The sequence below is a fragment of the Marmota flaviventris genome, chromosome 7, assembly GCF_047511675.1.
Source record: "Marmota flaviventris isolate mMarFla1 chromosome 7, mMarFla1.hap1, whole genome shotgun sequence".
Taxonomy (NCBI): Eukaryota; Metazoa; Chordata; class Mammalia; order Rodentia; family Sciuridae; genus Marmota; species Marmota flaviventris.
Window position 1 is genome coordinate 4,944,903 of NC_092504.1, and position 16,374 is coordinate 4,961,276.

Below are 16,374 nucleotides of genomic sequence, written 5' to 3' on the forward strand. Positions count from 1 at the left end.
TTGTGCACGAAGGGGAAGTTGTTACAACCCCGTATGCATCACAGAAGTAAGCACCTGGCCACTGGCTGATAGGGGAGGGAAGGGGAGGGCTCTAGGTGGGAATGCTCCTACACAGAGGCCACTTTCTAATTACCACCTTCTTGGTCTGCAGTTCATTATTCTGGGCCTCTGTGCACAGCAGGACGCCTCAGCCCTGACTGGAAGCTTGCAGTCTTTCTAGATGTTGAGAAGGGCACCGCACGTGGTGGGAGTGGGCTGCAGCAAGCTCCTTGGCAGGCTTTCTGCAGTTTCACGGAAGTGTTGCACTGGGAATTGTGAACTTTGATGCGTTGGAGACTGTGTGGGGCCTGGGTAGTGGTGGGTGGAGCAGGAGGCAGGATGCAGAGGCTCTGCCCCAGCTACGTTAGTTTAGCTGTCCAGCCATTTTAGTCAATGTATTAAGGATAAACAAGCCGCATTGCCCCCAGTATACTTAAGGTGGAGGTGGTGAAATAATCCCTGTGTAACCGTCCTTTTGTTAGTTGTTAGGAAGTACTGTCTCCTGGGAGTAGCTTTGTCAACCGCCTCTGGGAGCTAGACTAGTGCCATGCTCCGTGGCTGGAAAGGTCAAGGGGGAGCAGAGCAAGGTGTGTGTGTGGGGGCTCCTTGCTAGGACTTCTGCAGCTCTCAGCTGGTTTAGATTGTACCCGTAGGTCTGGTGCTTTGACATCAGGTACATGTGTTTATTGTGGAGAGAGGTGGGTCTTTATTTTGAGGCATCTAGACTTTGTAGATGTCCTGCACTGACACCTGTGGGGAAAAGTGAGCTAGTGAATGAGCTGATTTAAATATCTCTGTCATAGTTGAGAGAAAAGACGCATCTCGAAGTGGAGTTGTTTCGCCATCTGTCGCGTTCCTCGCTACTAAAATACTCAGAGTCACTCCAGGGGAACTGGGCTGCACGAAATAACCACACAAGAGACAGAGATGCCTTTTTCTTTGGGTCCTGTGACGGCTCCTCTAACCTTAAGGGTCCGCTGAGAGAGCGAGAGAGTACAAGCACATGCTGACCCCTATTGAGGGGCAGCCATTCAAATGAGGCAAGAGGTCAGGTTTCAAGGGGCTGAGTCTAGCTTCATGATGTCTGCTGTCAGCTAGGAAGGACAGACCCAAAGGCAGAGCAAGAGAAGGGGACACACAAGGGTGTTTCCATGGAAACACTGTCCTAAACAGGGCAAGGGGGTAGTACCACAAAGGAACGGGTGAGCATAGCTGGACCTGTGGGGCTACAGGAAGGCGCCTATGCATGAGGACACATTTTGCGTCTTCCAAGATTGGTGTAGCCATCTAGGGCCACTTTGATGTGGCCAGATCACTTGGAAGTGACCGATAGGGCCTCAACTGATCAGGGAAGGAAAATGCTGGTCACATAGCGCGATGGTCTCCCACAGCCACCTCTAGGCAGTGTGTGTCAGGACTTGACCGTGGCGGCAGCAGAGGGTGGAGGGACAGGCAGAGGTGTGTGCACATGCTTTCAGGTTTACTTTTTGTCTTTCTCTTCATGGTGCTGGGGATGGCACCCAGGGGTGGGTGAGCCAGGTGAGTGCTCTCACCCCTGAGATCCACCCTGGCCTGTGGGCACCTCTCTGGCTGCACGTGGGAAGTCAAGCAGTCAGTGGCACAGAACTTCTTGCTGACACGTGAACAGCGTGGATGTGGAAACAAGCTCTCCTGAAACCGTGCCTCGTGCGCCCCATCCTCTCGTCTTCAGTGGGGCGAGACACAGAGCGGTGCTTCACCATGGCTCTGCCGGTCCTTTACCTCAAAGTCGTGCCATTTTTGTCTTTTGTGAAAAAGGCAAGATTACATTTCTTTTTTTCTTTTCCCAGACTGAATCTGCAGTGCATTCTTGGTTATCAAACCATGTAGCCCTGGGATTTTGAGTTGGTAAATATTCATGATGTGTGGGAGGCATGATATGCACCAACAGCCCGACCACATGAAACTGGACGTCATGTATGCACATTGGGGACCTAGAAGGACACGCAGCTGTAAGCTGCTCGTGTGTTGATGACTTTGTTCATTGTGTTTTTCTGTTTCCTATAATGCACATAACTTTTTTTTTTTTTTTAAATAAAGGTTATTTTAAAACCAAAAGAAATTAAAAGAAAGAAGGAAAACATCCTTCACGTGTGAGGAGAGTGGGGGCGGGCTTGAGCACTGGAGAGAGAACCCAGACTTTGTAATATGAATTTTATTTAAAAAAAAAAATAAGAGAAAATCCCAAATAGGACCATTTTCTGCTGCCAGCCTGTGGGATCAGCAGCTCGTTCCCGACCCCAGTCCCTCTTGATGGCTCTTCCTCTGCTTCGGCACTGACGGCTGGGGCAGTCCTGAAGCCGTGGCAACCCACTCATGGCTGTTGGAAGTCAATGAAGAACGTGCGGATTTCCTTGGGGTAGACAGTGACGATGGGGCCTCTCTTCAGTCTTGAGGGAGAGGTGGGATGACCTGGGGGAGCACAGAGTGTGTCCAGCAGGGTGCTTCTTCCAGACTCCCCCCAGAACCTGCAGCTGCATACAGCCTGCTGTGGCTCCCATGGTGACCATGGCCCTTGAGGCCTGTGCCCACCGGGGGCCTTTACACAGTGGGTCTCTCCACGTCTCCCTCTCCTGAGGCATGGCCCAGGCGGAGCATGTCATACAGGCTGGTCCTGGCCCCAGGACGGGTTTCCCCCTGGGGTCTGTACTCAACATCTGTGGGTTTTCTAACTGGGCCATCTGGTAAAACATGGCCACTGAGGAGGCACACCTGTCCTGCCTCCCTCCTCACCTGGGTCCCTCCTCCTCTCCCTGCCACTAAGTGTCCACTCTGCACTCGGTACCATGCTGTGTGCAGTGGACAAGAGGCGATGCCCAGGACAGAGGAAGCACTGGGGCCAGGAGAGCAGCAGAGCTACCTGCCTAGCGGGGACTGGGGGAGGCCAGAGAACAAGGACAGGGACCTTCTGAGGAGGAGGGAGGGGATGGCAAAGCTGGAGGCATGAGGCTGCCCAGCCTGTGGGAGCTAATGGTGGGTGCAGAGTGGGCACAGGAAGGCCACTCTGCAGGGCCAACTCTGGCAGAACCCCTGGGCCACACTCAGGAGCTTGGGGCTCTTGCTCAGGGCACGGGCAGGGTGTGCGGTCCGTGTGTATGTGTGCACTTCTCACACACATGCACGCTCATGTACGTGCCTGCGTGTGGCGTTGGCAGGCGGAGACTGATCCAAGCCTTTTTTGACCTACTCTGGAAATCAGGAGGCTGCAGGGGCATGGGGGACAGGGCCCCTTGAGGCCCCGTGGCCATGAAGGTGGATGGCTGGATCTGCACCAGGTCTGTCCAGCTCTGGAGCCTGGCTGGGACCTGCCTGGGACTATGGCAGGGGTTCCCACCTTTCTGGTGGCCAGTCTTCGTCCTCCAGTTCCAGCGCTGCAGCGAATGTATGTCCCAGGTCCCAGTGAGCGAGCGCTCCTTGACCGCCACCACGGGCCCCAGCCCCCGCAGGATGGTCTGCAGGGACAAAAGCAGAGTGAGGGGTGGCCCCAGATGCCCTAGATCCGAGCAGAGCAGCAGCAGGGGTGGCGTCCATTGACCAGGGCAGGCCCTGCCTTGCTGGATGTGTCTGTCCAGCTCTCCACTCTGAAAGGAAGGGTCTGCCAGCCCATTTACAGAGGAGGAGACTGAGGCCAGGCTGTGTGCTTCCCCATTGCCTGGCCGGATGAGGGCCTGGGGGACAGGCACCACCCTGGGCGGATGCTGCGACCCTCAGGTGCCTGGACTTGTGGGCAGGCTCTCGCTGCATCTCCACAGCCTTTCAGCTGAGTACTCCCTGTCTCCCCACCTGACCAGGTGAGGAAGTTGGCCCAGAGGCTGGTGGGATAGAGACAGCCCAGTGGTGGGGCTGGGTGGCCCCTGGACCTCTAAGTCATCTTCAGAGGAAGGCCGCCACAATCTGCTTTGTTCCTAATTATGCAAACGCTGTCTGTGTTGTCAGTGATCAGAGGGGAAGAAGCAGACTTGCTGTAACTGACAAAGCCAGGAGACCTCGAAGGAGGACGAGGGAGGTGGGCCCACGGGGCTACTCACTCAGGGCCTCAGACTCTCCTGGGGAGGCCGGCCACAGTGGTCTGCGGGGATGGGCAAGGGGCAGTTACCTCCAGATCCACAGTCACCGGCTGAGACAGGAACGGGTCCTCCTTTGCCTCATACAGGTGGTGCAGCCGCAGCAGGACGCGGTGCAGGTCGGCTTGGGCCTTTGGTTGGTGGCCTTAAGGACCAAAGATGGCAGTGAGGACCCTTATCAGCCAGCCTCAAGGCCCTGGTGTGTCCCAGGTGCTTTACATTTGACTCATTCCATATCCTCAGCCTCTCTGAGAGGCAGCTGCTCGGTCCCCACTTGACAGCAGAGGAAGCCAAGGTTCAGGGGGAAGTCCCTGCCCATGGTCAGGAAGTTGGAGTACCGAGGAGGGAGGACTCCAGGCCTCCCAGCCTGCCATTCAGGGGCGGAGGCCGGGTCCTCTTTCCCTGTGAGGTCATCAGTGGGCTGTCCTCAGGGCTCCAGTTCTCCTGCCCTGCCTCCGAGGTGAGTGCAGCCACACCACCCAGAGTGGTGGGAGCCAGCTGTCACTTTCCACAGTAAAGAGGAGGCAGGTGCTTCAGCACATCCTGCACATGGCGTCCTGGTGGCCTCAGGGAGAGCGGCTTTCCCGCTGACCCCCATGGAAACACACGGGGGAGGAATGAATTCATGCTGCACCAAGTCAGGGGTCCCTGCGACCACAGCACTACGGGTCACCCGGCCTGACACGCTGGTCTTGTTCGCCCTAGTGTCCTGGGATCTCATGTCCTACCCTTGGCCGCCCCTCACAGGGAGGCTCGGTGCTGACGCTCCTGTCTTACAGAGGAGAGAAGGCTCAGGGGAAGCCCTGGGTCCAAGGTTCTGGGAAGAGGGCCCGCTGACTGTGAAGCCCTGGCTCAGGAGCCCAGCCCTGCAGCCACCCCAGCTGCCGACAGACTCTGGGCTGGCACTGAGGTGCTGAAGTCCTACGAAGCTCGCCCCGAGGCTGGAGCTTGCTGGCTCTCAGATGGCACACAGGAATGGCTGCTGGGGCCCACACAAGCTAAGAGGTTTGTAAAAGGCGTTTCTGTCTGCTCTTGGTGGAATGGTTTTGGATCTGAAACCCAGAGTCAGAGAACGACCCCACCTCCTGCCCTGAGCAGTGGGGTGCTATGGGAGCCCACTTTACAGGCAGTTGCAGGTATCCGGGCCCCTCATCTAGCAAATGGGGATGGACCACAGCCTGCACACAGGCGGGGAGTGGCCAGAGCCAGCCAGCAAGCCGGGCAAGTGGGCTCCAGCCCAGGACCAGCCACCCATTCTTGGAGTGGTACCTGCCCGTTTTCTGGGAGATGGACCCTGAGCAGCCCTGAGGGTTGGGCAGAATAAGGACAGCCATCTCTGTGGGCTGTGCTGCAGATAAGGGACCAGACAAGGGCCCCACAGAACCGCAATGACTCTGAGGTAATTCCTGTCTGGCGCTGGACTGAGGGGTCTGGTGGTCTCCTGGAAGAGTGGGTCTGGACCGCTGGACGCCTGCCTCACCTTTCCGAAGGTACCTGTGCTTGGTGTGGACTGTGCTGTAGTTCCAGCCAGGGATACTCAGGATCTGCAGGTGCAGATTTGGGGGCAGTGTCACGGCTTCTTGCTCCTGGGGTACTGGGAGCTTTGGGGCGGATCCTGCAAGACAGACAGGGCGAGGAGGGGTTCAGGACCAACTCCTCCTTCTGGCACTCAGAACTCTCCATGTGGCGTCTCCCAGGCCTCCGGCCCATCTCTCTCCCAACCTGTGTGCAGCCTATGCCAGTCAGCCTGAGACCTGCGGTCCTGGCGCCCCAGGCGTCCATGCCCTTGCCCTTGCCCTTGCAGGCCCTTCCCCTGAAGGCTGTTCCCTCCACATCCAACGGCTGGGATCACAGAGCTGAGGGGCTGGAAGGATCTGGAGCCTCCCCAGTCTAGACATTCAAACGACAGATGAGACTAAGGCCCAGAGAGCTCCACCAGGACCCTGCAGCTCTGCCTTCTACTTGGGGTCTGGGAAGCCAGTTCCTCCTGTCCTGACATCCATCTGCCCTGCTTGGAGGCACGCTCAAGCTGCAGCTGCGCACGGCACCCCAGCCACACAGACACGTCACGCCAGCAGGACCATCAAAAGCCTTCCCTGGGCCTGCTGCTCTTCGAGATGGGAAGTCAGAGTCTCGGTTTTGAGTGGTGCTATGGTTTGGAACTTGTCTGTCCCCAAAGACCATGTGTTGAAGACTTGGTCACCAGCCTGTGCTCTTGGGAGGGAGTTAGCTCACTGGAGGCAGGTCTTTGATGGGGACACTGATTCTCAATCCCTTCTGTTTCCCAGCCTCTGCAAGGTGAGCTGACATCCTCCACCAAGGCTCCAAACATCACGGATTGTCCTGACTGGAACCTCTGAAACCATGGACTGGATCCAGGGACTGGAACCTCTGAAACCATGTGCCAAAATAACCTTTCTCCTTAGAGTTGGTTTTCCCAGAGATCTCATCACTGTGATGGGAAGCAGACTAATCTGGGGAGCGGGGAACAGGTGCCGTCTGAGCGCAGCATGTCCCAGCTGGGAGGACACCTGGACTGGTGTGTGTCCTTCCAGCTGTGCTCCTCCAAACGCAAGGCACCATCATGTCCCCCCTTCAGGCTGTGAAAACTCCTGCAGGGCAGGGCTGCATCTGAGGCACCTCCGCCTGCAGTTGGGGAAATGCATGCTGCAAGAGTGGGTAACAGCTTGCCTGAATGTGGAGGCCCTGGGAAGGTTCTGGTCTGAAACTGGAGGAGGAAATACCTTGCAAGCACACCCTAATCAACAGCTCTGCAAGTGGGCAGGCAATGAACTGAGTTCCAGGATCCTGAGGATGGGGCCAGAATGTAGCTAGGTCTTTACTTTTTCAAAGCCTGCTCCAAGGACCGTCTTCTGGTGGAATCCCGGTTTAATGTTACTCTGGTTCCACTATTTTAATGATACAGAACTGCATGGTTACTAATCTACAGATGCCTCCGGGGAGGCAAAGCGCAGCCTTGCAGGCTGGGCCGCCTGGTGAGCATGCCCAGACTCAGACAAAACCTGGCTTTCAAATGCTGGGACCCCAGGCCTCAAGTGGCATGGTGACAGTGTCACATTAAGACACATCAGGGAGAGGTGCAGAGTGGCACAGCTTCGAGCCCCCGCTCTGTGCTTGCCAGCAGCGTGCCCTTGAGCGACCCATTGTTTGCCCTCAATCTCTGAGGCTCCTCCTTACCCCAAAGCTGCCCAGATCCCTGAGGGCATGAGTCCCTCCTGAGGCCACCATGGCTCAAAGGCTCGTTCTGGGGCAGAAGCGATACCTACGTGCCATGGGCACCCCTTTGCTGGCCAGCTCTCTGACCAGCACGATGGGCCTGTGCTGCAGTGCCAGCCCCATCCTTGGGCGCAGGGCAGTGGTGACTGAGTGGGGCCCCAGCAGAAGCCAGAGCATCGGGGAGACGATCGAGGTGTCATTCAGCGTGAGGTTGTAGTTCAGGTTCCAGGTCAGGTTGTTCCACAGCCGCCGATGGAGCATGACCTGCAGGAGGGGCTGTCTGAGGGCCTCCCTGTGTAGAGCGCTCACGGGTGGCTCTGAGGGGCTGCAGAAGGTCAGACCAGGCCTCCTACCTCCACCTGTCCGTTGTCCTGGCTGGAGACGCCGTGGGCGCGTTCCGACAGCAGCACCAGCCTGCTTTTGTTGTCCTCGATGAAGGCCGACTGCACCATGGGGAAGTAATTCTGCAACATAAGCACCACCGCGGGCATTCTGGGTGAAGGGTGGTGCAGGCTGCCCGGCCAGCCCCCAAGGCTCGGTGGCACACAGAGGAGGTGCCCTGACCTTGGAGGCCAGTGCACGGGGGTTCAGCTCTCTGCTCTGGTGCTCCCTAGCCATGTGGCCCAGCTGATGGCTCTAGGCCTTCAGCACACAGCAGCACACCAACCCTCAAAGGACCCACTGACAAAGCACTGATTCTTCAGAAGAGGAAAGAGGTACAAACCGAGCTCTCTCATACATATGTGATAGCCCCAGAATCCGGACACAGTCTGACTGGGAGCCTGTGTGCTCAACCCTGCGGAGGCAGATCTGGGGTAAGGGGGCATTAAAGGAACTCTCTCCAGAGGCCTCTGCTGCTTAAAGGGGTCAGGCAGCGTGTGGCAGGGTGCAGTGTGTGGCAAGGTGGGTTACCCGGGCGATGACGTTGTTCACAAAGGCCTGGTAGGGCCTCCGCTGCATCTGGTAGCCGTTGTTGTCTGAATAGATGAGCTTCTGGTTATTTATATCACTGCTGGTCCTCAGGATGGCCTCTCGGTTCAGCTCCAAGGGGCCCACTCGGTACTTCTGCTCTATCTGGTGACAGAGTAGCTCTTGGTCGGGGTCCGAAGACACGTGGGCAAGCCGGGAGTGGATTGCAAAGGTGTAATTCTGGGCAGTGGTGTTCCTGGAGGAGGAGGAGGTGTGGGAGGTAAGGCTGCAGAGCCTCCCTGTGCTCCTTTCCTCTGCCCGTCCTTCCTGCTGGCAGGGTGGGTAGAAAGGGGGCCTCCCAGGGCCACGTGCACAATGGCACACTCAGAAATGCTGCGGGAGGAGCCTGGGTCCCTGACACTATGGAGCTGCTATGTGGGCCTGGACCTAACAAGAGCCCCTCTCTGAACCCAGGCTCCGGCCAAATGACTAGGCCCATGCACATGAGAAAGCATGCCCAGAGATGGCAGCCTCAACTGAATGCCAGGGCAGCCCCCGGGGTGGCCGCACTCGCTCATCGGCTAGTCCAGGGCATTCCCAGGCACCTGTAGAAGTACTGCCGGACCTCAGTCACCAGCTTGCCCCTCACGATCTCCATCACCACAGTCTTCCAGGCGGGCACTGCGGTCTTGTTGGCAGTGAACTTGTAATTGTCAGAAACGGGGCCCTGGTGCACGTCGCCGTTGGCGTGGTACTCCAGGAACTCCTGCGTCAGGGGCACTGTGCGGTTGCTTTCTCTGCAGTGGCGAGCAAGAGAACACACCACCATTGTTCTGCACGGGGTCTGGAGCCAGCAGACCATCCCCCGTCCACATGCAGCCAAGAGGCCAGAATGAGGAGAATCACCCACAAGGAGCCTGCATAACGGTCACCAGGACCCAGTGGGGTCCATGTAAAGACCCCAGCCAGAGCCAGCGGGACCTCGGATCCCACCCCTATCTCTGTGGGCTGCATTCCAGGCCCAGCAGAGGGCACCATCACAGGCGTTGGGCCATCCAGGTGGCCAGCAGGGTCTGTGAGCCACACCAGTACTGGAAGGGATTTCTGTCCTGCTGACCCTGAGCTGTCCAGCAGGACACCATATTTATGACCCCATGTCACATCACATGCCAGAGCCGTCCTTCACCTGGTTAAATTCTCCTGACCCTCAGGCCCCAGGGACACGACCTGTTAACCAGTTTCACTCTGAGGCACGTGGAGGCACAGCGGCTGGGCCATGTGCCGTTGCTCGACCAACGCAGCGCATCTGGGAAGGAGGCCAGCCAGTTCAAGTTCAGCTCAGACTCCAAAACTCGTGCTCACCCCCCTTAGGTTGTTCTGGTTAAGATGGAGGATATGGGCAGATGGGGAGGGGTCCCACGGCCCTAGAGATGTATATTTTAATTGCAAATATATATGCAGCCTCATCAAGGGACGTGTTGGTATGTTATTTTTAATGGGCTTGGACTTGCTGTGGGCAGAGTGGGAAGAACCGCACAGCTCTGCGCCCACTTTGAGGACTTCCGTGGTCTGGGGAAGGAGCCAGGAGGGAAGAAAGGAGACATGTTAAGAAGGGTCCTGCTGAGACCCTGATGCAGAGGAGAAAAAGCAGTGATGTCCAATTGTCTGACACAAAAGGCCTCTGATCTCCTGGCCCAGGCCCACGGCCCTAGCTTCTTTTCAAAGGCCACGGAGACAGGATAAAGTCCAAGACTGGGGGAAACAATGTGCGAATCCTATATCTGCTCAGGGACCACCCACCTACAATACATAAAGAGCTCCTACAATCCAACAGTGCAAAGACAACCCAATTTAAAAGTGGCCAAAGACCTGGGTACACATTTCACTATGGTGATAGGCCACTGCCAATAAGCACATAGAGATACTCACCATCACTAGTCATCAAGGACATGCAAATCAAAAACACAGGGCAGTACCACTTCACACCCACAGAACGGCCATGACTGAAATGGCAGAGACAAGTGACGGGGGATGTGACACATGGGGGCTTCCACACAGTGCTGGTGGGAAGGCAAAGCGGAGCAGGTGGGCGCAGCGGCACATGCCTATAATCCCAGTGGCTGGGGAGGCTGAGGCAGGAGGATCATGAATTCAAAGTTAGCCTCAGCAACTTAGTGAGGGCCTAAGCAACTCAGCAAGACCCTGCCTCTAAATAAAATATAAAAAAGGGCTGGGGTGGCCAGTGGTAGAGCACTTGCCTGGCATGCATGAGGCACTGGGTTCAATTCTGAGCACCACATACAAATAAATAAAATAAAGGTCCATCAACAACTTAAAAAAAAAAAAGGGCTGAGGATGTGGCTCAGTGGCTAAGTGTCTCTGGGTAGATCCCTGGTAAGTCCCCGCCAAAAAAAAAAAAAAGCTGAAACCCAGTTTCCCCACAACCTAGCAAGTCCACTCCTGGTCATACCCAAGGGAAATGTCAACGTGCGTCCACCCAAGCACTAGTGACTGTTCACAGCAGCATCATTGACAAACAACCCAAGTGTCCCTTGACTAAAGAAAGGTGAACAGACTATGGCCGGTCCATGCAATGGACACCATTTGGCCTTAAAAAGGAATGAGGCGCTGGCCTTTGCTACCACATGTAAACCTGGAGGACAGGTCCTCGGTGACACAAATAGGCCACAACAGGTAGGTCGCTATGTATATGAAATGTCCAGATTGGACAAATCCATGGACACAGAAAGCTGGCCGGGGTGGCCAGGGCCCTGGGGGAGGCTCCTGGGGAAGTGGCTGCCACACTGCAGGCGGGTTATTGGGTGACAAAAGGGCTCAAAATGGACTGGGGGACAGCTGCACCACTGCGAGGACACTAAAACTGCTGAATGCACATTTAGAGGTGAAAAGTGTGGAAGGTGGCCACCTCAGGAAGCTGTCACATTAGGGCCAAGGGCCTCTCAACTTGCACGGCTCCTCCTGAGCCTCTGCGTGGGCCAGTTCCCTTGAAGGGGCAACGGGCTCCCCCGCTCTGTGCCTGGATCCCAGGCTTCAGCCACCTCTCCTGCGCCTCCCCTGAGCCCCCCAGCTCCCGCAGCCCCTCCTCTGTGCAGGTGACAGGTGGGCTTTGGGAACCTAATAAGAACATCCCTGTCCTCACCCCAGAGTTCCAGACGAGAGAGACAGGGCCAGGCACAGGACAGCGTGGCGTGGGCTCTGGGACTGGAGAGTGCTGGGTGGGCAGGGCCTCGGTGCGCCCGTCTGCGGACTGGAGGAAGGAGGCGGCAAGGTGGTGCTGGGGACTGACGGAGGGAGGGCACTCGGCTTCTCCCAGCCTGGCCGGGGAGGCTCACGTGGCTGGCGCCCTGCTCCGTTTCCGCCTGCTGCCAGCTGCTCCAGCTGCCCACATCTAGGGAGGAATCCGTGGCCCAACTCCCAGGGAAGTCCCACGCTCTGGGCAGTGGCGGGCTGCTGAAGACCCTGCCCCAGCCCTGTCCACACCACCAGCACAAACGCTTCTCCCACAGGCCGGCCGGCGGGATGAGCACAGGGCAGTACGGGACAGAGGGAAGGCTGAGAGTGGGGTGGGCGGGTGGGGGTCCAGGTATGGATGGATGGATGGAAAGGTGGGTGGGCAGATGGCCGGGGAGTGGGTGGGTACGAATAAACGATGTTGAGGGTCCCTTCCTGTTGTAGTTTGAACTGAAGGTCCCCCAAAGGCTCATGTATGGAAGGCCTGGTCTCCAATAGAGCAATGTTCAGAGGCAGGAATCTGGGGGTGACTGGCTCACGAGGGCTGTAACCTCATGTGGATCGACCCACCGACAGCGATGGACTGCTGGGAAGCGGTGAAAACCAGCAGGAGGAGGGGCGTGGCGGAGCAGAGTGGGTCCTTGAGGGGCATGCTTTGGGGGACTTTATCTTGTACCTGGACCCTCCCCTTCTCCCCTGCTCTCTGCTGAGGCTGTCGTGAACTGAGTGGCTGTCCTCTGCCATGCCCTTCCACTATGATGTTTGCCTCAGGCCCAAAGCAACGGAGCTGGCTAACTATGGACCAAAACCTCTGCACCTGGGAGCCAAAGAAGCCTTTCCTCCTCTAAGTGGTTTTCTCAAGTATTTTGTCATAGCAATGAAAAGCTGACCAACACACTTCATGTTCTAGAGACAGTGTGACTATTTCCTGAATAGAGATTCTCAGTTAAAGTGGATAATATGAACATATTTTTTTTCAGGGTGACTCCCTCAATGCCCTCTTTTCTCTGGATAACAGCTTTGGAATCTTTGGAATTAGAAGGCATAAGAAAGCTTTTTTTTTTTGTCTTGGCCTAGACTCATATGCCTTGAATTAAAGATCACAAGAGCAGGAAGAGGCCTCACCACATTTGGTCCTTCTCTCAGGCAGGTGAGCCAATGGAGACACCAATGGGAACTGGGGGCCCTACTGGTCCAGGCCCTGGGTGCGCCTCTGCCGCAGACCAGCAGTGGCTGAGCCTTACCTCTCCCAGATGCTGTGCATCAGGTTGGTGTCCTGGTCGAACTGCACGGTGTAGCAGTCGTTTGCCATGGTCACCAGGCGCTTTTTCTGTGAGCTGCTATGTCTCCTCAGCTTGCTCTTAAACAGGAGCGTGGTGGCCATGGTGGTAGCCTCCTGGGCCTCTGTAGTGGGCATGACCCTGTAGTGCCGGTAACTGAGTCCCGGGATGACGCTCAGGATGAGCAGGTCGTAGGCAGAGAGGTCCTTCGTTGAGTTCTGGATCTGCAACCAGCAGGATGGAGTGGAGGTGGATTTCAGCGCAGGGAGGACACGGTCCACTGGTGACCCCTGGCTTGCATCCCTCCTGGACAGGGGGTGCTCACTGTCCACTGAGCCAGCAGTGTCCTTGTCTCCTGGATTGAGCTCTCCTTGTCCTCCCTTGGTTTGGCTGCACCCCCTAGGACCACCACAAAACATAATGGCCCCTGGAACCTATTTTAGTGGCCTGAAGATGGCTGGCTCTCAGGATGCCCAGGGCTTCTCTTACTCAGGGTCACCCCAGCTCCTTCAATCCTCCTTCATCTGCCAAGTGACTGATGCCCTGATCTTAACCTCTGATCTGTCCTGGAACCCGAGACCCACAAGGACCGCTTCCTGCTAGATGCCTCCACCTGGTCGTCCATGGCTGAGCTCATGGCCACTCCTCACCCCACCTGCTCCCCAAGGCTTCCCCAGCCGGAACCCTGCTGTGGCCCTTCCAGCTCACCACCCACAGCTACTGTCCAGGCCACCATGCCCTACCGTGCTCATTCCCAGGACTCGGCCTCTTGCCATCTCGTCTTTGTGGCCTCCGGCTGGTGATAGCTGCCGTGGACCCTCCCTGGCAGTAGCCCAGGTGTCCCCAAACCCTCTCTTGTCCCAACCATCTACCACAGCACCAGAGGAGTTTTTAAGACCCTCCTCCTCCTCCCGCCTTGGTGAGGGGGTCCTCAGTTCCAGCAAGATGCAGCTCCCCCTCACTTCCTCGGAAGGGGCAACCCCCATCCCTTGTCTCCACAGAGAAGGACCCTTTCAGGTCAATCCTCCTGGGTTCTCCCCAGCTACAAGGTATCTGGCTTGGGATGGGGTGTTGGAAGGGGTCTTAGAAAAGCCCCGGGCTTAGGTTGCTTTTAGCTACTTTACAAATCACTCCCTCTGGACGTCACACAGGGGAACTATTCATATTAGTCACCCATGATGGGAACAGCTCGGGGGCCTGCTTTTTTTTTTTTTTTGGTACCAGAGATTGAACTCAGGGGCACTCAACCACTGAGCCACATCCCCAGCCCTGTTTTGTATTTTATTTAGAGACAGGGTGTCACTGAGTTGCTTAGTGCCTCCCTGTTGCTGAGGCTGGCTTTGAACTCAGGATCTTCCTGCCTCAGCCTCCTGAGCCTCTGGGATTATAGGCCTGTGCCACTGTGCCTGGGGCCAAGCCTGCTTTTGTCCTGTGCCATAACAGGGTGGGAAAACTCTGCCTTCAGGCTGGATCCGCCCCCTTCCCACCTGAACCCTGCGTCAGACTGCGCGCAGCCCGGGTGCCCATTTAAGGCCTGCCGTCCAGGTCTGGGAGCACAGGCTGATTTGCCTGAAAGTTACCTGTCCCCCAGTTTAAGGCAGAAGACACCAAGATAACGGTAATGAGCCATTTTCAAGGCCGCCAAGCTCTCACCATGAGCAGACCCCACCCAGGGCACCTATGTGCCTCTAGTCAGAGGCCCTCGCCTGTCCTCAGCCCCCTCCCTTCCCTTGCCTGACTCTCACTGGGGGGAGCTGGGTTTGTGAGCACCACAGCCTGCCATCTTCTCTTCTCTGGGCATCATGAATAGATCTTTTTCCTGCCCCTTCAACTTGTCTGATTCACTGACCCCTTTTTTGAGGCTTGGGCTGGGGACCTCCCACCTGCTCTGCAGCTAAGGCATGCAGTTTCCGTGTCCCCTGGGGAGGCTCCTGGGGGCCTAGTGTTAAACTCACAATTGCCACTCCTGCCCCCAACCTGACCTTTACCCCAAACACAGACACTCTGTCCCGTTCACCCCACCGTGCGGGCTGCGACCTGGGTCACCTAGTCAGGTGAGCCCCAGCCCTGGTGCTTGTTAACTGTCTCCCCACGGCTGCCACTGGCCACGTCTTATTTTGCTTCTCACCTGTCTCACCACTAGAATATTATCCCCTGACAGACAGCAGGGATTCTGTCCTGTGGTTACTACAGTGTCCCTGCACCTAGGAAGGGTCTGACCCACAGCGGAGCTCCAGAAATCCCTGCAGAGAGGACTCCTCTCCATGGGCCCTGCACTCAGGACACAGGGGTGGCGTGTGCTGGGTCTACTCCAGGCCTCCCCTCCTCCTCGGTCTCGGCTTGGGGACCCTCCACTGGCTCCTGAGTCACCCTCCACACCATAACCATCTGTGACTGTGTCCCCTGGTGGGCTGGGCCTTACTCCTGTCCAGGGGCCCAGCACCCCACCTGGAGGGTGTGCTGAGTGGCTGAGCCATGTCAGTCCCTCTCCCTCCTCCCCAAGGGGGCGTGGGCTGGATGACAGAGTGTCTTCTGGAACCAGGGCAGCTCCAGGCAGCGGAAGGGGAGAAGAGATGGCAACTCGTGCAGACGTCGGGGGGGGGGGGGGGGGGGGGGGGGGCAGCCTAGGCCTCGCCAACATCCGCAGCCCTGTTCAGCCCTTTAAGACCCCCAGACCTTTCTGCATGTGCAAGTGGGACACAGATTAGATCAGCAAGTGGCAAATGGCAAACGTCCCTCCTGCAGGACCACATGTCCATACCTGTGCGGGCACGGGGTGGCCCATTTCGTCTGTGACACTGACTCTGGGGAAGTGAATGGTCAGGGTGACGATGGTGGTGACGGTCCAGGCCAATGGGTTGTAGACTGAGGCAGAGTACCCATCAGGCCTCGGGTTGCTGCCTGGCTCACTCCACACCTCTGGGTACATGGGAAAAAGGCAGGTGAGACCCAGCCCTGTGGAGCCCCCAGGGGAGCCAGGGAGGAGCAGGTACACAGCTTGGTCACATGTGACTCAGTGCAGTCCCTGAGCGGGGAAGGAACAAAGGGAAAATGAGGTGTCCCTCGGGTGGCTGAGGGTCCGCTGTCCCTCACACATCTCTCCCCATTGGCCCACTTTACTGATGAGGAGACTGAGACACGAGAAGTACAGTCATTGGCCTAAAGTGACCCAGCTTCCGAGGCCTGGATCCAAAGCTTTGCGTACTTGGCATTGTCAGGGAAAAAATTCTCTGGAGCCTGAACTGGCACTTGAGGGCCCTGCATCATGGGCCTGGCCTCCCGTCTCTCCCATCCCGCCATCTCCTGTGCTGGATGTCCCAGGATCCCCAACACGGCACCCCGCTTTGCAGCCTCCCTGCTCTGCTGGCTCCTCCCCTGTGCCTGGGACGGCTTCTCTGTCTTCTCTCCTGACTCCCTGTGTGCCTGTGGGGATGGCATGAGCATGGCATTGGAGTGGTTGCCCATCAACTGTGCCACTTGGCAAGGACATCAAAGCCCATCTCACAGGGGCCTGTCTGTGCCTGTCTCTCTCAGCGCCCTGATGCCCCAGGGTG

The 16,374-nt window shown here is 57.1% G+C and overlaps 1 protein-coding gene across 4 annotated transcripts in view; it reads right to left on the reverse strand.

Moving 5' to 3' along the window:
- Nucleotides 1-2,215: 2,215 nt before the first annotated feature.
- Nucleotides 2,216-16,374, reverse strand: part of Man2b2 (mannosidase alpha class 2B member 2) — a 30,009-nt gene continuing 15,850 nt past the window's right edge. Inside the window, exons 10-19 of one of the 4 annotated variants that reach the window (XM_027939669.3) lie at nt 15,582-15,739; nt 12,785-13,044; nt 8,894-9,085; nt 8,292-8,544; nt 7,733-7,843; nt 7,430-7,643; nt 5,623-5,757; nt 4,175-4,287; nt 3,413-3,530; nt 2,216-2,490 (exon numbers count right to left, since the gene is read on the reverse strand). In XM_027939669.3, the coding sequence (XP_027795470.3) occupies nt 2,393-2,490; nt 3,413-3,530; nt 4,175-4,287; nt 5,623-5,757; nt 7,430-7,643; nt 7,733-7,843; nt 8,292-8,544; nt 8,894-9,085; nt 12,785-13,044; nt 15,582-15,739 (1,652 nt within the window). In that variant the 3' untranslated portion in view covers nt 2,216-2,392. Of the gene's footprint in view, nt 2,491-3,412; nt 3,531-4,174; nt 4,288-5,622; nt 5,758-7,429; nt 7,660-7,732; nt 7,844-8,291; nt 8,545-8,893; nt 9,086-12,784; nt 13,045-15,581; nt 15,740-16,374 lie in introns of those variants that run through there. The other 3 variants (XM_027939661.3, XM_027939687.3, XM_027939692.3) reach the window with 3 other exon arrangements.